The 20,133-nt window shown below is 55.4% G+C and overlaps 2 protein-coding genes across 2 annotated transcripts; both read right to left on the reverse strand.

Annotated features, from left to right (window-relative positions):
* Positions 1-4,379: 4,379 nt before the first annotated feature.
* Positions 4,380-7,332, reverse strand: KRT16 (keratin 16). Its single transcript, XM_019666978.1, has 8 exons — positions 6,735-7,332; positions 6,165-6,247; positions 5,866-6,022; positions 5,589-5,750; positions 5,372-5,497; positions 4,877-5,097; positions 4,738-4,784; positions 4,380-4,625 (listed from the first exon to the last, which is right to left on the reverse strand). The coding sequence occupies exons 1-8, from the start codon at positions 7,251-7,253 to the stop codon at positions 4,525-4,527; spliced, it is 1,416 nt and encodes a 471-aa protein (XP_019522523.1). The 5' UTR covers positions 7,254-7,332; the 3' UTR covers positions 4,380-4,524.
* A 6,753-nt stretch (positions 7,333-14,085) lies between these two features.
* Positions 14,086-19,839, reverse strand: KRT17 (keratin 17). The gene is made up of 9 exons (XM_019666981.1): positions 19,779-19,839; positions 18,639-19,421; positions 17,597-17,679; positions 17,047-17,203; positions 16,248-16,409; positions 15,497-15,622; positions 15,182-15,402; positions 15,063-15,088; positions 14,086-14,294 (listed from the first exon to the last, which is right to left on the reverse strand). The coding sequence occupies exons 2-9, from the start codon at positions 19,068-19,070 to the stop codon at positions 14,200-14,202; spliced, it is 1,302 nt and encodes a 433-aa protein (XP_019522526.1). The 5' UTR covers positions 19,071-19,421; positions 19,779-19,839; the 3' UTR covers positions 14,086-14,199.
* Between the last annotated feature and the right edge of the window lie 294 nt (positions 19,840-20,133).

Below are 20,133 nucleotides of genomic sequence, written 5' to 3' on the forward strand. Positions count from 1 at the left end.
GCTTCGATATTGTCCTTCTTTAAAGGGGCTCATGTTTTGTGTCTACAGGATACAGCAATGAACAGGAGAAACATGGTTCCTGCTGACAGGGACTTTTAATAACTAGCTGGGAGGCCCCAAGAAAGTTTTTTTCCCCTTAATTATTTGGGAACCTCAGTTTCCCCATCTTTCCAATGGAGGCTTTTCTCATGGAGCTTCCTGAGGGTCCACTGTTGGGTGGTATGGACTCAGAAGACACTGACACAGACAGCTTTGTTCAAATTGCTCCCCACGCCCAGGCAGAGGGTGCTTTATATACTCTGTTCCAACATCTCGTTACTGAAGAGCTCATGAGGAGGTGCTCCAGCCCCGGAGTTTTAGTCACCCAGGCCAGGACTACATCTCTGTATAAGGGCCCTTCCACAACTTCAGCTTTAAAAGTGACAGATGAATCCATTTACAAACGAGATTTTTAAAAGATAATACCCAAAGTTGGTGAGCATGTTGTGAAATACGTACTTCCATTCCCTGATGGCAAAACATGGAAACTGGTACAACTTCTCTGTAAATCAATTTGGCAACACAAACCAAGAATCTTAAAGCATCCATTATCTGCTCACCTAGTCGTTCTTTTGGGAGTCTAGCCTAAGGAAATAATGCAAAATATTTGTAAAACTTTACACAGAAAGATGTTCATCGCTGCATTATTTTAAATGGCAACCAAACACAAACAAACAAACAGTGGAAACAGCACATTAAAAATGTACAATTATCCTCAGTTTTACTTTCCACAGTTTCAGGTACCCACTGTCAACCACGGTTCAAAAATATTAAATGAAAAATTTCAGAAATAAACAATTCTTAAGTTTTAAATTGCACACCTTTCTGAGTAGCGTGATGAAATCTCTTTCCATCATGCCCAGGATGTGAGTCATACCTTCATCCAACGTATCCACGCTGTATATACACTACCCATCATCTCAGTTATCAGATCATCCATTGTGTTATCACAGTTCTTGTGCTCAAGTGACCCTTATTTTACTTAATAATGGCTCCAAAGCACAAGAGGAGTGATGCTGGCAATTCGAATATGACAAAGAGGAGCTGTAAACTTTATTATAGGTATGTACGTATAGGAAAAAACATAGTATATAGAGTTTGTTACTATCTGTGGTTTTAGGCCTCCGCTGAGGGTCTTGAACATATTCTCTGTAGATAAGGTGGGCTACTATATAGCACTTTTAATAGCAGAAGGAAGTGCTTCTCTTATAATATTAATAAAAACTGACTGCAAAAAGGTATAGACATCCAGTGTGATTTTGGTTGTGTTTTATATACTAAACAGAAGAATTATTAAGGCCATGATTAATAGGTTCAAAGACATAAGAGAAAATATTGCTTCTTGACACAAGAACAGGAGACTATAAAAAGCAGTATCCAGAACTATAAGGTATTACAAATATGTCATATTTTTTTAAAAACTCTAAATAATAAGATTAGATGGCAAAGTTTAGGAAAATCTCAGAAAGTCAAAAAAGACAAGTTAGGGAAAGTAGAATAAATACATAGGAAAAGAGGAGTTCCAGAATAAGAGAAAATGGAGAAGAGGAAATCATCAAATAAATATTCAAGAAAATTTCCCAGAGCTGATGAGCATGAGTTTCTACATTAAAAGATTCTGTTATAGGGCCGGCTGAGTGGCTCAGTTGGTTAAGAGCTCTCTCAAGAGTTTGAGCTCTGAGCAACAGCAGTTCGAGTCCCGGCCCGAGCTGAGCAGCTGCTGAGCTGCCAACAGGTGGCAGGATGGCTCAGCTAAAAAAAAATTCTGTTAAGTGTCCAATCCAAGAGGTAAAGAGACAGCTACATCAAGGCAGAACATGTGGTATTTCAACCTACTAGAGAGAAAGAGAACAACTCAAAAGTTCTGGGAGAAGGGGTGGAAATAGGATAGTACAAAGGATTTAGAATCAAAATAACATTAGACTTGTTAATAGCAACACTGGATGCCAGGAAACAGTGTAAAAATACCTTCAAAATGCTGAGGGACTATCATAGAATTCCCTAGAATTTCATACCCAGCCAAACTATCAGTCAAGAGTGAGGGTACATTAACCATATTTTCAGACATAAAAGGTCTATGAATCCCTCATAGGCCTATGTGCTTCACTAAAATGAAGGGGGGAAGAAAAAAGGAAGACATGGGATCCAGGAAACAAGGGATACAACGCAGAAAAAAAGGATGCCCAAGCTGACGGTGAAGGGAGATTCCAGGGTGACAACAGGCCTGGAGAGCATCCAGACAGACCAAAGCAGGAGGACAGAGAGCTCCAGGAGGGACATCTTTAAGAAGATGAAGTTGATGGAATACACAGTGCTTAACATATGAAGAGGACATTTATACTTCTGGCAGTGAATGAGGGAATAAGTTAGTGATAGGTACATAGAAAACCTAAACAAATTGAAAAGGAGATATTTATTCCAAGGAAGTTTAATATAGTATAAAACATGATTTGACTGTGAATAATATTTCAATAGTCATAATAATGTAAATCTTAAACATTTATCTAATGAAAATATAAATATATATATTAAAAGGATAGGAAAAAGTGGAGGGGGAAATGCTGTATAAGAGAGCCAAGTCCCCATCCTTTATAGCAGGAAGTCAAGTGATTAAAAAGTAAAACTGGGGCCAGCCGAGTGGCGCGTTGGTTAAGAGCTGGCTTGGGACACCAGAGGGTGGGTTCGGATTCCACATATGAGGGCCAGTGACACTGCCCTCCACAGCTAAGATGCTGAACAACAGCTCAACCTGGAGCTGGGTTGCCATGAGTCGCCGGCGACGGCGTAGGCTGCAGCCCCTGCTGCAGTGGGTTGCCATGGGCTACCGTGTGTAGCCAGCAGCCAGCATGAGTGGCCAGCAGCCGCCGTGAGCGGCCGTCCAGAAGCCGGCGACTGATCTGCCTCACCCGGGAAGAGCGCAATGATGGTGCCAACTTGGGCCAGTGAAGCAACATCCTCCACAACTAGACTGAAGAACAAAAGGACAGCAACTTGTCTGTTCCCCTTCCCCCAATTCCCCAGTGCTGTTCCCATCCCCAAATTCCCCAATTCCCCAATAAAAATCTTTTTTTAAAAAAAAAAAGTAAAACTGGTTGTAGACACCTATTATTTAAATTTTTAAAAAAATTTTTAAAAAGGAGGCAAATGCCAAAAGTAACAGCTAAGAGTTAAAAGTAGGAGGTGGGAATAGAGGCGTGAGACACAAACAAGGATGGGTCTTTCTCATAACAAGTCTTATTATGTTGTACATACATAACTTTGATTTTTTTTTAACAGAAAAAAATGTAAATATGGAAGGTATCCATGGCAAGTGACAGGTGTGGGACACTGCAATTAGTCAGGTATGTTTGACTCATGGAGTGCCGGGTAGGGAAGGGCGGGAAGGTACCAAAGCAGGTTGAGATGGAAGGGCTGAGCATCAGCGGGAAAAGGAAACATCATGGGTGGTTAAGCACAAGACTCCTGGTCACATCCTTGTTCTTGGTCTTGACCACATTCTTGTTAAAAAGGTCATGAGGCAGAAATGGGAGTGGGAGACATGGACAGTAAGGGGCCCCGGTGAGTAGACTGTGGCCGGTTCTAGGGACAGAGGAAGCAGGACTGAATGCGGTGGTGGTTGTGGGGACAGAGTGCACTGGGTGACAGATATTTCCTAGGGGACTCGTCACACTCGATTCATAGGCTGAGGGGATGAGGAAGAGGAAGAAGTTGACAGGGGTGATGAGAAGGTTAGGAGAAGGTGATGACAGGTTAAGAGAAGAAAGGTTCTAACCATGGATACCATCCCCAAGGCACAAGGCTCCCCCTTCCACCGTCCAACACAAAAACCTTGAGGAGCCAAGGGGTAGAGCTAACAGCTCCAGCTTTGGAATCTTTGGGTTAAAATACCTTAAAAGTTAGAGTGGTATAAAAGAAAGACCTGGACTTTGCAGCCAGATAGCCTTGGGTGTGAACCGCAATCATGCCACTTACTATGTGTATGTCTTCACGCAAGTTACTTAACCTCTCTGAATCCCAGGGTTGTCTCCAATTACAAAATGGGCCTGACCACACCCACCTCACGGAGTTACCAGGAGGGTCTAAGGAAAGAATCTCTGTACAATGCCTCACACAGTGCCTGTCAACATGTGGGAGTTCCCTCCTGTCCCGTATCCCACTCCCACACCCACTCCCCCACCCACTCCCCCAGTGGCTTGGAGGGCTTCCAAGAAGACCCTACAGACTCTTCTGAGCTTTGCTCTTTCTGGCATCCTTCAGGCTGCAAGGTCCCAAAAGGTTCCTGAGAGTCACTGTCAACTCCCCTTCTTTCAGTTCAAGAACGGAGACCACACAGGTTTGCATCAACCAGAAAGTCAGCTTTATTAGCCCACCACCAGCAGAGAGGGAGGGGAGACAGCTGGGAACTGCGCTGGAGGAACAGGGGCCTGACCCATGTCTTCAGGAGGTGAGGCCGGTAGGTGGGCAGGAGGCCCTGGGAGAGGCAGCTCAGTTCTTGGAAGTCTGGCTCTGGCTAAAGCTGGATGAGCCCTGCTCCTTGAGGATGGGCCGGGTCTGGCGGCCAGAGGAGGACGACGAGGAGGAGAAGACTGTGGGAGAGAAGAGAGATTGTGAGAAGAGCTCTGGAAGCAACGTTAGTCCAACACCAGGAGAAGGGAAGTCTGGGGGCTCTGGCGTGCCCAGGACCCTCAGGAGCCTTACCGTCTCGGGAAGAATAGGATTGGCCGGATGTGTGCTGGGAGGAGAAGCTGTGGGGGAGAAAAGGCAGAGCGGTGAGATGAGCTGGGAGCAGCAGAGGGCTGAAGGGTCTGTAGGGCAGAACTGGGTGCTGGGCACTCACTGGGCGTCCTCGCCCTCCAGCAGGCGGCGGTAGGTGGCGATCTCCTGCTCCAGCCGTGTCTTCACGTCCAGCAGGATCTGGTACTCTTGGCTCTGCTGCTCCATCTCGCAGCGCAGCTGGGCCAGCTGCTCCTCCACACTGCCGATCATCCCTTGGATCTGGGACAGCTGCATGCAGTAGCGGCCTTTGGTCTCCTCCAGGCTGCCCTCCAGGGATGCTTTCTGTGAGTGGGAGAAAGAAAAAGAGAGTCAACAGAGGTGGTCGCTGCTGTCCCTTCAGGTCTCTGAGCATATTTCCTGTGAGGTGTGTAGATTTTGATCCCAAATGGGCTACCTATAGGCCAGACAGCATGGAAAAAAGTGATTCCACCATTCTGGGCCTTAATTTCTCCATCTATATAATAGGTAGAATGATCCCCCAGTTTCATTCCTGGGGAACTGTATTTTGGCCATTACTGGTGACTTGGGGGCTGGGGCTGGGCCAGGTCCTTCATACCATGCTGAGCTGGGACTGCAGTTCAATCTCTAGGCCCTGGAGCACTCTCCGGAGCTCGGTCACCTCACTGCGGCCACTCTGCACCAGTTCGCTGTTAGAGGCCACTTCTTTGTTCAGCTCATCTGTCTGAATAGGGAAGAAGAGCAGAGGGTGTGAGGCGCTCCAGAGGCGCCCTGGCTGGGAAGTCCTGCAGGCAGGCCGAGGACCCCAGGCTCACCTTGCTCAGGAACCAGGCCTCGGCATCTCTGCGGTTCTTCTCTGCCATCTGCTCATACTGGTTACGCATCTCGTTCAGGATGTGACTCAGGTCCACTCCAGGGGCGGCGTCCATCTCCACATTGACGTCCCCACCTGTCTGACCCCGCAGGGCTAGCATCTCCTAGGAAGGGATGGCAGGAAGTGTGGTCAGCTCAGCGGACCCCTTTCCTGACCCCAGGTGCATCTGCAGTCCCCCTGAACCAGCCTCCCACCTCCAATGCTAGCAGCAACCTCACCTCCTCGTGGTTCTTTCTCAGGTAGGCCAGTTCCTCCTTCAAGCTCTCGATCTGCATCTCCAGGTCGGCTCTGGCCAGGGTCAGCTCGTCCAGCACCCTGCGCAGGCCGTTGATGTCGGCCTCCACGCTCTGGCGCAGGGCCAGCTCATGCTCATACCTGGCAGGACAGAGGTCAGGGCATCAGGTGCCATCCATGAGACTTCTGAAGCTCAGGCCCTGCCGGTGCTCCTGGATGGACAGCCCCACTTTTCGCCCCTGCCCTATACTCTCTGCCCTCAGCCCACCACAGGGCTGCTCACTTGGTCCTGAAGTCATCAGCTGCCAGCCTGGCATTGTCAATCTGCAGAATGGGCTGAGCGTTCTCGATGGTGGCCGCAATGATCTGCAGAGGGGATGAAGGATGGAGGTCGGGTTAGCCAAGATCCTGCTACTCAGGGGGTGAAGAGCACAGAGGAGAGAAAGGAGCTCCCTCAAGTTTGAGGGTCACCTGGCAGGCAGATCAAGTCCTGTGCTTCCCCAGCTGGCCTGGGGTGCCTTCTCCACCCAGCTCGGGGTGTGTAAGGGATGCACCCTACCTCTCCCATCAACCCATCCTGGGCCCCAGGCTGAGAGAAACTGAGGGGGCAGTGCAAAGAATGCTCGCAGCAAATATGAAAGTCAGGGGTCCAGGCCTAGCTCAAACACCTAGATACTGAAAAAGGACCCTCTACCACCAAATCTCTGAGTGACCCTTGGCCACTCCCCCAAGGCCAGCCTCAGTCTCCCTGTTTGTAAAATGGAGACGCTAGCAAGTGGCTTTCTAAGAGAAACTGCAGTCATGACCTCTTTCAATGCTCCACCCACCAGAGCTATCCCCGTGGCCCACCCACCTTATTCCTCAGGTCCTCGATGGTCTTGAAGTAGGGGCTGTAGTCCTTGGCCTCGCTGGGTCGCTGCCTCTGGTACCAGTCACGGATCTTCACCTCCAGGTCGGTGTTGGCCTCTTCCAGGGCGCGCACCTTGTCCAGGTAGGAGGCCAGGCGGTCGTTGAGGTTCTGCATGGTGATCTTCTCATTGCCAGAGAGGAGGCCGCCATCGCCACCGCCAAAACCAGCACCAAAGCCAGCACCGAAGCCAGCACCAAGGCCACCGCCATATCCTCCTCCAAAGCCACTACCCAGAGCCCCGCCAAAGCTGCTGCTACTGCTGAAGCCGCCGCCATAGCCGCTCCCCAGTCCACAGGCCCCTCCAGAGGAGTAGCGGGAGGAGGAGACAGACAGGCCCCCGTAGGCGCTTGGGGCCCGGCAGGACCCTCCAGCCAGGACGGAGGACATGCGGCTGGAGCCACCACCGATGCCACAGGAGCCCTTCATGGAGCTGGAGGTGAACTGGCGGCTGCAGGTGGTCATGGTGCCAAGGAGGGAGGTGAGTGAGCGAGCGAGTCGGCAGAGAGAAGATAAAGGTGCTCAGGGAGGCTGGGAGGATGCTGGGGCTGCCTCAAACTCCAGGCACCTTTATATGCACCTGGGAAAGGTGGAGCTCATTTAACTGCTGACTCCGAGTTCCCATCCGGATTTCATCACTCCAGGTCCCGTCCAACTCCCCACTCCAGATTACTCAGCCCGGGGTCGACTCACTTCACTGTGCTGCTCGGAGTTCCCACCCAGCTTTGGGGGGTGTGGAGCCGAGAGAAAATATACAAAAACGAGTCGGTCGTGACTAAGGCTGGGCGGCAGGAATCTGGCTCCTGTTCCTGGAGCCCGAGGGGCCAGCAGGGCCTTGGCACAAGAGGCTTTGTGGCAGCTGCGTCCCCGGGCAGTGAGTCAGCCTATGGGAGGACTCCCTGCCCCACGGTGACAGCCATGACTGAAATGACCTCAGCGATACCATCCCAGGGCTGCCTCAGGATGCAGCCGTGGGGATCTTACATGCCTGGCTCTGGACAGGAGAGCTGAGTTCGTGGTCTCACTCTGCTTTGCTCACTGTGTGACCTGAGGCCCCTACCCTACCCTCTCTGGGCCTGTTTTCCCTCAGTAAAGTGACAAGGCTGGATCTTGGAGTCCTTTCTAGTTCTAACAATTCTATGACTCTCTCTCCCTTACTGGATCCAACCCCAGTTTTGGAGGCTGCCTTTGAGCCCCCAAGACTTCCAGAAGTGGTGTGAACCATGGAACCAGCATGCACTGTGGACCCAGACAGGTGGTGGCTTGAATCCCACTCTGCCCTTTACAAGCTGCATGGTATAGGCAGTCCTTTGGCTCCTCTGGGCCTCCGTTGTCTCATCTGTAAAAAGGGAGGACACACCACCAGCCACAGAGGAACATGCAATGAAGGACCCCAGTGGCCTCTCCCTGATGGCCAGGCCTGACCCTCAACCTCCTCAGCTTTTCTTTCCAGCACAGCTACCCCTCATATACCTCCTCGCACCCACCTCTAACTGTCTGGTGCCTCCCTCCCACACCCCTGCCCTCCCCTCTGCACCCTCACACCCTCGCCCTTTGAACCACCCACCACCAATGCATTGATCCACCCAATTACCGACACCCACTGTCAACTGTGATGGGAGGGAATCCCTCTCCTGCCACTAGTGCCATGAGTGACCCCTGACCCCACCATGGACCTCTGAGTCCCCGTACTGTATCTGAGGCTCAGTTCCCAACAGTTTTCTCTCGTGTCCACAGATTCCTGGCTGGGCTTGGCAGCTTCATTCATTCGGTTGAGAAGGGGGAAGGTGGCTCTCTAGTCGCCTGCCATGTTCAAGTATTGTATAGAGTGCCCTACATGTGCCCACCATTCTGTGAGGGGCCTATTCCTGCCACCAGTTCACAGACACGGGAACTGGAAGGGTACCTGGGCTTCCCAAGAGCCCAGGAAATGGGGGGACTGAGGTTTGAAGCCCTGTTTGCTTGCCCAGCTCGAGCTCTCTCCACCATCCTGAACCATCTCTCTGTGCATCTCCAATAGACATCACTGTCTTGCATTCATCCTGTAACGTGGAGAGGAGAGAGAGAAAAACAGAAAGAGGGGGAGATTTGCCCAAAGTCACAAGTCTGGGACTAGAACCCGGAGCTCAGGCATCTCCACTCTCCCCCAGTGCCTTGCAGGCAGGGACCAAGTGTGTCCATTATCAGCTACCTCCCCATGGTGCCAGGGTGGAGCTCTGCCCACAGTGGGTATGGCCTTGGCCCAAGGGCTGGATGCAGGAGTGGGGGATCTGGACCCCAAAACAGAGGCCTCCTCGGGGTGGTCTGAAGGGTGACTCACAGAGCTGGCCACCGTCCTTGCTCTGAAACACCTCTGTGGAGGTGAGAGGAACCAAAAGAGAGCTTGCCTCAGCCTGAGCTCTGCTGGGCGATACCACCTTGAACCTTGGGGCAGGAAATTCTCTGCCTCAACATACCCAGGGCTTTGTTACTGCCACATTGTGTCCCATCAGTCACTTGGCTTTTGGGCACAGGACCCAGAGATATGAGCGGAGCTGGTGCCCAGCACATGCCTTCGGGGCTAGGCCTGGGAGAGAGAACCTGATGCTCCCCTACCCCAGTCCCAAAAATTGGCAAAGGGGCCCTGGAATCCTGGACAAAAACCCTACTGTCCCAGGTGTCAGGATGGGCCTAAAGTTCAGTTCCAACACAGACTCATCACCCTCAGAACTAGAAACGACCTTTGAGGTCACCAAAAGCCACCAAGCCCCAGCCAGAGAGTGAAAGACTTGTCCCAGGTTACACAGCATGGAGGCAGAGGAGCAGGGCCTCAAACCCAGCTCTGGCACCCTAACCAAGGTCCACACTGACTCTCCCAGTGGTCTCCGGGGGCCCTCCTTCTCGGCCCCCAGCCCACCTTCCTCCTCCTTTCTAATTGGATCGCTGTACCACCCCCGTTCCCGGAAGAGTGGGGGAGAGGGGATTGCACACATGCCCAGCCCTGAGGTGCCTGGCTCACGGGGATGCAGCTGGGTGAAGTTACCAACTCTGAGCCCCAACATTGCAACATTGAAGGAGCGGGCTGTCTCTAAGATCCTCTTCAGGAGGTGCCTGGAGTAACCAGGTGTGGCTCCAGCTGGGCCTCAGAAAATCTGAACTGGCAGAGAAGCGGCGAGGGGTTGCATTTCCTCTATTACAACTGCCCTGAGGTTACTGCGAGCCGGAATCGCCAGGCCTGGTGGGCACTGAGCACCAACCCCCACCCAGCTGTCCCCCTTCCAGGCAATGAGACCCTTTCCCCACGGGGCCCCGTTCCTCTCTCCTCTGCCCACCCCATCTCAGGTGTGAGGTCATCTCACTCTAGAGTTGGCCGGGAAGTATTATTGGCCAACACCACGCCTCAACTTGCTGCGATTTCCAAACCTGACTGCTCAGCAGTACCCCATCTAGATCCCCAGGCCCTGCTCCGGCCCGCGGCCTCAGCCTCGCCGGGACAAGCCTGATCCTGCGGATGGTTTTTTGGTGACCAGCCAGGGGAAGGAGTCCCCAGGGTGACTGAGGGGAGAGAGGACGCTGCTGCAGGACCCCCCCCCCCAGTCCCTGGTGACAGCCAGAGCCATGGGCTTCAGGGCAGCATGAAGAGAGAACAGCCTTGATGAGCCAGGACAGAGCAACCTGGGGTTGGGCAAACGGGAGCCAGGTACTGGGCAAGTCCTCCTGCCTGTCTGAGCCTCAATTTCCTCCTCTAGGAAAGGAGACAATCAGCACTACTTCACAGGTGTCGTGCCGGGGCTCAGCTCCCGGCAGATGAACGCAGGATTCGGTGAGGCCGAAAAGGAGCAACAACGGAGCCACAGATAGGGGGTTCGTACCATTATATTATATTCTCGATGACGGCTGGTCGAGACACGAGAAGCAAATATCCGTCAATACCCCAACAAGGGGTCTTCCTGCGCCACAGTCTCGCTGGCCGCTGGGAGAGACACAGGAAGTAGGATCCACAGGATCTGCACCATCCGTGACACCCACACCTGCTCCCGCAGCCATGGCAGTTATATGCAAAACAATAGTAGCTAATGGCAAACTGGTTACAGCTGATGGCTATCTAATAACCGAGCCAGCACCTTTCCATGTGAGGTGGAGAGCCTGGAAACTGCTCTCCTGGCCCTTTCCCAACAACAGGCATATAAGAGGCAAAATAACTAAAGCACTGGCACAGACTGGTGGCCATACTGCATTTATTCACAGATATTTATAAAGCACCTACTATGTGCACACGGTGCAAAAAAAAACGAGAAAAGCAGCCTGGGCGGGGGGGGGGCATATTGTCTGGTGGGGAGAGAGGGTGCAGAGACAATCCCAATCCTGTGTATTCGGGATGTGATGGGATGAGGGGGCTTGCAAGGAGGGAGCGGGCTCTCTGGGAGTAAACGTATATCCCTGATCCAGGTTCTGGCCCCATGACTAATCCCAGGATCTGGGTGAATCTGTGAGCGCCAAGCCCGCCCAAGGTGGTCCTCTCCCCTCTCCCATGTTTGATGCCCCCTTTCCAAGGACGGCGGCGGCTGCCACAGCCCCTCACAATGATCTGCACAACCAAGGGGCGCTCAGGGAAGCCCGTGGCTGGGTATAAAGCTCAGTTACAGCCTCAGCCAGGTGCCTGGTGGCGGAACTGTCCTCCTCAGCCACCCACAGCCTGAGGTGGCACAGGAGACCTGCACCGAATAAGGGCTGAGGGAGTATTGTCAGCCCGCCACTGTGCCCTGCGCATAGCCCCTAGGCTGGGGTCCCTGCAGGCCAGGACCTGTGTCTCCCTTCCCCCAGGCCCCATGCAGACCCAGACACAGAGAGGTGTCATGCCACGGACGGTGTCACTGCCATGTTATCTCCCTGCAGGAAGCACTGCCAGGTCACCCTTCTGGAGGAAGAGTCAAGGGGTGGCTGCCACTGGCCCAGGGCCCGAGCCTGGGACCCAGGTGTGTGTGTGTGTGTGTCCAGCATACGAGAGCATGTGAAATGGTGCCGAGGGCAGTTACAGACCAGTTTGCTGGTAGGGGGCGAAACATTTTGTGCCGTGGGTGGCTGGGTGTGGATGAACTGCAAGCAGCTGGGTCTCCCAGCCTAGCTACCGGCAACGTCCCCAGCAGCCTAGGTCAGCTTTGGGTACCTGAATAAAGCCGCTAATGTTCGCCAAGGGGACCACAGGTGCCCACACCTAGTCACTCTACCCTGTGGGCCCCACCTGCCCAGGCCTGGGCTGAGAACTTCTGGAAAGAGTGGGGCTTTCCCTCTCTGGGCCCAGGACTATCTCCTACAGAGCCCCAACCCCAGCACTGCAGCCACTGTGTCTACTGGCTCAGCTCTCAGCACACCTGGCTGTTCCTCCGTTATGGCCTCCTGAGCTACCCCCGCCCTCACTCTGTGGGCTTCTTTCCGAGCAGAGGGGTGAACCCCAGCCTGTCTCTGGCCAGCCCCACACTCTGACCCTTTCTCAGCCACAGCATCAGCCGGAGTGAACCCTACTGATAGGTGTCTTCTGGGAGAGAATTGCTGCCTACGAGCCAGGGGTTGGGCAGGAGGCAGGGCTCTCGGCTCCTCTTCCCAGCACAGCCTTGCTCCACCCCTGACATGCCAGGCTCCAGGCAAGGGCTGAGTCACTGCTCCTCAGAGTCTCAGTGTCCCCATCTGCACAATGGGGCACTTCTTCCCGGAGCTTTTCTGTTTCCTGGGACAGTTGTTCAAATAAATGAGATCACCCTCTGGATGAGCCACCCTCGGTCCAGGGCTGGTTCTTCTGGTTGTGGCCGGATGTGCGATGGGGGCCTAGGAGGTACCGTGCCTCCCACCTGCCCTCTATCCTTGCCCTGACTGCTGCTCAGGCAGTTGAGAGGCGCCAGCCTCTGATGGAGCAAAACCTGCACACCTAGCCTGCTTTGAGTGCTACAGCTGCCTCTGTAGGCACAGGTTCCTGGATGCCAGCCAGTAGTCCCTGCCATGGGGCACAGCTGTCTTCCCCATCCCCGGTATCAGAGCCGGGAGGGCCCTTAGCTGGGGTTCACCTCACCCTTGGCCTGCTGTGGCTTCTGAGGTCCAGAAAGGGCCTGGGACCTGCCCAAAGCCCCCCCACCCAGCTGCCCACTTCATAGCACTCATGCCCCTGCTCCACCTTGCTCCTCCCAAGCCCCCCACCGTGCCAGGCCTGGAGGGGGCGGATTTGGCTGCTCCTGCCCCCTTCCCACCCTGAGCCCCACCCTCAGTCTCCAGGCACCAGGTAAGAACAGGTGTTTGGACACCCTGGTCTGATTCTGCAGCAGCAGATAGTCCCAGGCCCATCAGTGAACTGAGGGAGGGGGCACCCTTCCATCCACCCCCGCTTCTTGAAGAAAACCAAGAAAGCAGGCTGCCCCACCCAGTGGTTTCTGGCTTTGCTCAAAGGCAGACTTCCAGGTGTCGGGCTCCTCCCCACTCACTGCCTGCCACCAGACTGAAAGGAGCTGGGACCCAGAGGGTCCAGGGAGTGGCTTGGGCAGGGCTGTCCCTGTCCCGGTTCCCCCAGGATGCAATTTCCCACCTCCAGGCTGCTGGAGCTGAATGGGATGGTGCTGTTTCCCAGACACAACCTGCCCCTCCCAGCACCCTGTGCAGCAGCTGACCATTTAAGGAAACGTCCCTGAGAGAGGCCTCACCTTTCTCCCACAGCTGCCTGGGGACCACAGCCTTCTCTAGAAGCAACGGGAGTACCCTGGGGAACCAAACCACCCAGCCTGCCTCCCCTCCTCCCCCCACAAGCCTCTCCCAAGAGGATCCTGACTCCTGTCCTTGCCCACCCCCTGCCCCCTCTCAGAGGAGGGAACTCGAGGAGCCATTGACTGGACGCATCATCCCTTGGGACTCTGGCTCCTGTACCTGAGCACTTCCCGTCCATTTATGGATGAGAAAATGAGGCTCAGCAAGGGGAAGTGACTGCCCATGGTCACAGACCTACTTATAAGAGAAGAAGAGGCTGCTTAAGACCCTCTCCCATACGCTGAGCCCACCCTGTGTCTGGCACTGCCTGAACCACTCTCCCTCGGATCACCGAATGGCCCCCCCACGCATCAGCCCAGACCTATTCTTTACCCTGGTTCGAGATGACCCTAACTTCTAAGCTAACAACAGTGGGTGTCCACGGACTCCTTCCTTTGCCGCCATTACCCCACCCCTTATTCACCCATCCCTCACTAGGGCCCACCTCAGTGGCCACAACCAGGAGACATTCCACATCTGAGTCAACAGGCTTTATTGGTCAGGCAGCAGGGTAAACGAAAGGGACTGAAAATCGAGGCGTGTGTGTGTATGTTGTGGGGCAGGGGTGGGCAACCAAGGCTAGGAAGGCCAGAGGCTGCAGGGTCCATGAGGGGCCCTGGGGGGGCTGGCCAGGGGAGCAGAGCCCTTAGCGGGTGGTGTGGTGGACCTGCTCGCGGGAGGAGATGACCTTGCCATCCTGGACCTCTTCCACGATGGTGCGCACCTGACGGGTGGTCACAGCTGCAGGAGACAGACACTTGGAGGTTGGCAGGGGCTGAGAGACTCTGGCTCAGCCCCCAGCCCCCGAGCAGAGCCGGCTCTCTTTCCCACAGCCGCGTGGTGTCCATGCCTCTGCTGGCCTCTCAACATCACATCCGCACGTGTCCTCCTTGCCTCGCCACTCCCTCCCTTCCATCTTGTCCCTCTGCTGGTGCCCCTGTGTGAGTCCTGCCTCCCAGGTGGTGTCATTCTGACCCACGTGTCCTATAAGAGCAGCACCATGCAAACGGGGGGCTCCACCAAATGGAGTATATATCTCCATTGCTCTGCAGTCCCCAGGGCGTGAACTGTGCTCCCATCTCCCCCATCAGACTGGGCTCTCCAAGCTAAGAACCTGGTCCCCATCACGCCCATTAGACTAGATACCCCAGGACTAGGATCTTGGATCTAAAGAACAAGGGCCATGTCTCTGTGTCCCATCAGACTCCAGCCCAGAGACAAGACGGCTTTTGCTCATCCATAGGGTCTCAGAGCAAAGATCCTGAGACCATGTCCGTAGCTCCCTGTCAGATAAAAGTCACCAGAGCTAGGACCATGTCTCCTCCATCAGACTCCATCAAACCAGCGTCTCCCTCATCTGATTCCCCTGAGCATCAACCCTGATCTCTATCTGGTCCCTTCCCCCCAGCCCTAATAAAGATCAGCCATCATTTTCTAGAGTTCCTGGGGACCCTCCCCCAGCAAGGAGCAGATGGGTACTCCCCCGTTCCCAGCTACCAAGATCCTTACGTTCTTTGGGCTTGTACTGAGTCAGGCTGCAAAGAAAACAGAGAGAGGAGATTAGATGTGAATCTGAGAGCCCGACCCTCACTCCAGGCCCATAGCCCTGGCTCCAGGCCCCCACTCACTGGGCGTCCTCGCCCTCCAGCAGGCGGCGGTAGGTGGTGATCTCCTGCTCCAGCCGTGTCTTCACGTCCAGCAGGATCTTGTATTCCTGGTTCTGCTGCTCCATGTCGCAGCGCAGCTGGGCCAGCTGCTCCTCCACGCTGCCAATCATCCCTTGGATCTGGGACAGCTGCACGCAGTAGCGGTTCTCTGTCTCCGCCAGGCTGCCCTCCAGGGATGCTTTCTACAGGAAGGCAGGAGGAGCGGGGTTCAGCAAGGGTGGTCAGTGCCCCCTCCAGGGCCCTGAGCCCACCCCAGGCCTGGCAGCAGCCCCCTACCATGCTGAGCTGGGACTGCAGCTCTATCTCCAAGGCCTGCACCGTGCGCCGGAGCTCTGAGATCTCGCTCTTGCCACTCTGCACCAGCTCGCTGTTGGTGGCCACCTCGCGGTTCAGCTCCTCTGTCTGCAGACAGGACACAGGATAGTGCAACATGAGCCTGGGATCCCTTCTCCAACTCAGATGACCCTCACGCCCTCCATATGCTCAGCCCAGGGCCCATCCTGTGCCCAGACAGGCACCTGGGGCTCTTCCCACTCCCCAGAACACCCCTGGCCTTGGTCACCTTCCTGACATCTGCTAAACCTCTCAGGCTTCCTCCCAAACCTGACTGTGTGTGTGTGGGGGGGTGCCTTCTCCCCAGCCTCCCGTTTCCCAAAGCCCCGAAATCTTTGAAATGATGTTAAGTTTTTATCTTTAATCCCTGCCAAGTGGAAGGCACAAGAATAGGAAACTTGAGAACCTGCCAGGGCAGTAGCTTGGTCCATGGTGCTAGTTCCTCACTTCTTTAGGGAAAGGTAGAAGCTCTCGGCATCTTTACCCTCTGACTTTATTCCTGAATGGATCTTCCCACCCACCCCCCACATCCTCGTTTTAACCAAGCTCCAGGCCTGTTGGTGCAATGGGTGAGCCTGGGGTCTGTGTGGCTCACTGAGGTGCCCCCAAGATCCCAGGCACTGGGCTTGCTGTCGAGACTCAGTCCTTACACCCATCTCTTGGCGGAGGCCTCTGGCCCACAGTAGCCCCCCACCTTGCTGAAGAACCAGTCCTCCGCGTCCTTGCGGTTCTTCTCTGCCATCTTCTCATACTGGTCACGCATCTCGTTCAGGACACGGCTCAGGTCCACGCCAGGGGCAGCGTCCATCTCCACGTTGATCTCGCCGCCCACTTGGCCTCGCAGGGAATTCATTTCCTGTGGAGGAGGGGGACTGTGGTATGGGCATCCAGGCCTAGCCTGATCTCTCACTCCCAACCTTCCCACACAAGCTCTCCAGACCCCTCTCAGGAACCCCTCCGACGTTCTCTTGTCCTCTACCCTCTGACCCTCCTAATGACTTTCATTCACCTGCTCTGTATAGTGCTATCAGACTCCAGGCTTCCTGAGGGCAGGTTTGGTGTCTCGCCCATTAGACTGAGGGCTCTCCAAAGATAAAAATCTCATTCTTAGGGCTGTACCCAGAATATCTCCTCTAATTTCCAAGTTTCTACCTAGGGCCCGGATTCAAGGGATTGAGCTGGGATAAGGAGAAAACCTCCTCACTTAGCTCCTGTCCTCATGTGGGAGGCAAGTGTGGGCGGCAAGTGTGGGCAGGAGAGGCCTCTGTGGGGCCCTGGGAGGTTCCCTGCATGCAGAGAAGCAAAAAAGAAGCTGCCCTGCTTGGTGGCTCCAGACCTCCAGGGATCAGGGCCCTGCAGACAGGGCAGCCCTGTAAGGTGACCAGCCCTAGAGCACCTGCTCTGAGCCCTTCCTGCGGTCTCAGCCTTGGTGCAGCCCCAGAACCCTGCCACCCACCCCGCAGCCTCTTTGACCTGCTCCCCCTCCACCCCACCTCCTCATGGTTCTTTCTCAGGTAAGCCAGCTCCTCCTTCAGGTTCTCAATCTGCATCTCCAGGTCGGCTCTGGCCAGGGTCAGCTCATCCAGCACCCTGCGCAGGCCGTTGATGTCGGCCTCCACGCTCACGCGCAGGGCCTGCTCCGTCTCAAACCTGCAAAGGGAACCAGGGACTTCAGTCTAGATGCTTGGACTGGCAGGTCCGGGTCCTGGCCAGCACCCTGCCTTCACCAGGGCTCTAAGGGCTTGTGAGGAATGGTGAGGGCATGGAGAGGAAGCAAATTCCAGCCCCAGGGCCCTGGGACCATGCAGGGCGAGGCCCAGTCCCCACCTGGCTTCCTCCTTCTCTCTCTGCCTCCTGACTCCTCCCCTCCCTCTCTTCCATCACCTGCCGAAGCCCTTCCACCTTCAGAATTTGGTGCGTTTGCTGCACCCTGGACTGAGAGGTGGACTCCCCCACCCCCAGCCCCTGGCCCATGCCACAAGCAACCGAGGAGTCCAGAAAGGGTGCTCCCAGCGCCTCCCCAGCCCACTGGCGAAGGCTCACTTGGTGCGGAAATCATCAGCAGCCAAACGAGCATTGTCAATCTGCAGCAGGATGCTGGCATTGTCCACCGTGGCTGTGAGGATCTGGGGAGATGGGAGAGTAGTCAAATCACGGGGTTGGGGAGGCTCAGCCCAGACCAGAGCTCTGAGATGGGTCTTCCCGTCTGGAGGCCAGGAAGCGGCTGCCTTCTCCAGGAAGGCTCCCTTCTCACCCCAGCCTCTGTGCTGTAATTGTTGACAAAGGTGGGGCCAGCGGGAGCCTGATGTGCTGAAACTTGCCTCCCGTTCCCCCAGGACCTGCCTTCCCCAACACAGACCCCTACGCCAGGCTCTGCCTTAAACCAGAGCAGGCGGCCGCAGGGAGTTCCCAGGCTAGGAATTCGAGAGGACCAGAGAATGGGAGGGTGCCCCTGGGACAGAGGCTGTCTCAGAATCCCAGAAAGTAGAGGGGGTATGGTCAACCCCCCTTCATGTTACAGTTGGGGAGATGATGCCCCTGGGAAGCTTCCCTAATAGGGCTGCTAAAAGAGCCCTCACTCAAGAGTAGGTTGAAATCAGAAGTCATGAGCCCTAACCCGGGAGCTCCCAAAGGCAGCACCGCACCCATGCCAGTTCTGCTCAGCCTCATTCTTGAGGGGGCAGCAGGAGGGATGGGGAATCCAAAAAAATCCCCAAATAAGGTTCACAAGAGGCCTCCTGAGGTCCTGCCCTCTCTCTCCTGCTTCCGCCTCCCAGCAGGTATAATCAGGCATTCACTCAGACCCCTTACCCCACCATTGCCCCAAATCCCCCTCTTACTCTAAGGCAAAAGGTGCCTCGTGAGCCCAGCCCTCCACATGAAGAAACTGAGGCTCAAAGGAGCCCCATGAGGCCTGCTTATCCCTGGCCCAGCAGGAGCCCCAGAGCAGCCCTCAGGTGGGTTCCCAGAGGCCAAGCCCCCTGAGGTCCCTGTAACAGCCCCCAGGCTGGACTCCAGGCATTGGGCAGGGGATGTAGAGGAGAAACCATGGCACCACAAGCCCCCTCTCCCCAGCAGGCCCCACCTTGTTCTTCAGGTCCTCGATGGCCTGGTAGTAGTGGCTGTAGTCACGGGCGGGCCCCGGGGCCTGCTTCTGGTACCAGTCACGGATCTTCACCTCCAGCTCAGTATTGGCCTCTTCCAGGGCGCGCACCTTATCCAGGTAGGAGGCCAGGCGGTCGTTGAGGTTCTGCATGGTCGCCTTCTCCCCTCCCCCCAACAGCCCATCAACACCACCAAAGCTGCTGCCATAGCCACTGCCAGAGCCGAAGCTATAGCAGCTGGAATAGCTGTTACCCCCAAGGGCACTGCCCAGGCCACTAACAGACCCCAGCCTGCAGGAGCCGGTACCCAGGCTACCAGACAGCCGGCAGGAGGTGCGGGATGAGCCACCCCCCAGGCCAGAGGAGCCCTTGATGGAGCTGGAGGAGGTGAACTGGCGGATGGTTGTGGTCATGGTGGTGGCGGCAGGTGAGCACAGAGCAAGAGGGCTTTTGAGAAGAGGGGCCTGAGGTGTGTGTTGCCGCTGAGGCTCGCCCGCCTCCTTTATAGGCTCACAAGTGGGCGGGTGCAGCGATTACAACAGGCTCTATCCTCTGTTTCCATTCTCCTGGGCTTTCATCATCACTGGCCACCTGCCAGCTCCCAGGTGGCTGTGGGCCCCCTCCCCTCCCACCTGTGGGGCTTTGCTTCATTTCTCCAAAGCCCCATGCTGGGCGTCTGCATTTGCGTGTGCGTGTGCGTGTCTCCGGTTTCAGGCCCGTCACCCGTGATTCAGGCAAGTCCTCCGGCTATGCTTTCCCACGACCTAATATGGAGAAGAGGAGAGGCAGGAAGTCACCATCTCCGGGCCCTCCCAGGCAGCTGCCACCTTAGCCCTGCCTGCCTGGACCCTGTGTCTGGCGGAGAAACGGGTTGGGAAACCAGGCAGCCCCCAACTGGGGTTACTCTCTTTCACCACACGCCACGCCACACACGGTCCTGGCCCTGGGCTGGGTGCTGGGAAGACAGCAAGTACCAAGCCCCCAGCCCCCTGAAAACTGGACCTAAACCCACCAGGCTCACCACAAGACACAGTAATTCTGTCAGGTCTCAGACGACCACCCCATTTGATAGATAAGGAACCTGGGGCTTGAGAGGGATAGTGTCCCACTACCCCACCTACCTGCATAGCTGGGCTGTCAGGGCTTCATCTGTCATTCCATGGTGCCATAGCACCAGGCCCTTCCCGAGGGTCCCGGGCACACTGCCCCCTCACCACCACCCCCACCTCCACCTCACCCCACCCCCACACAGCCCTGATGTCAGGGAAGCACTCCTGGGGCCACAATTCCACCTGGCAAGTTTTCTGACCTGCCCCATCCCTGGACCCCCTGGTCACCCAGCCAGGTCCTTCCCTACCTCTCTAAGGGCTTCTAGGCTCAGGTGGGCAAAGAGGAGCTTAGTTGTAGGATGGGGAAATGGCAGCTATGAGGGGCGTGCCCCCTTCCACCCTCCTTACCCATCCTGTACTCCAAGAC

Source organism: Hipposideros armiger, unplaced genomic scaffold (assembly GCF_001890085.2).
Source record: "Hipposideros armiger isolate ML-2016 unplaced genomic scaffold, ASM189008v1 scaffold_482, whole genome shotgun sequence".
Lineage (NCBI taxonomy): Eukaryota > Metazoa > Chordata > Mammalia > Chiroptera > Hipposideridae > Hipposideros > Hipposideros armiger.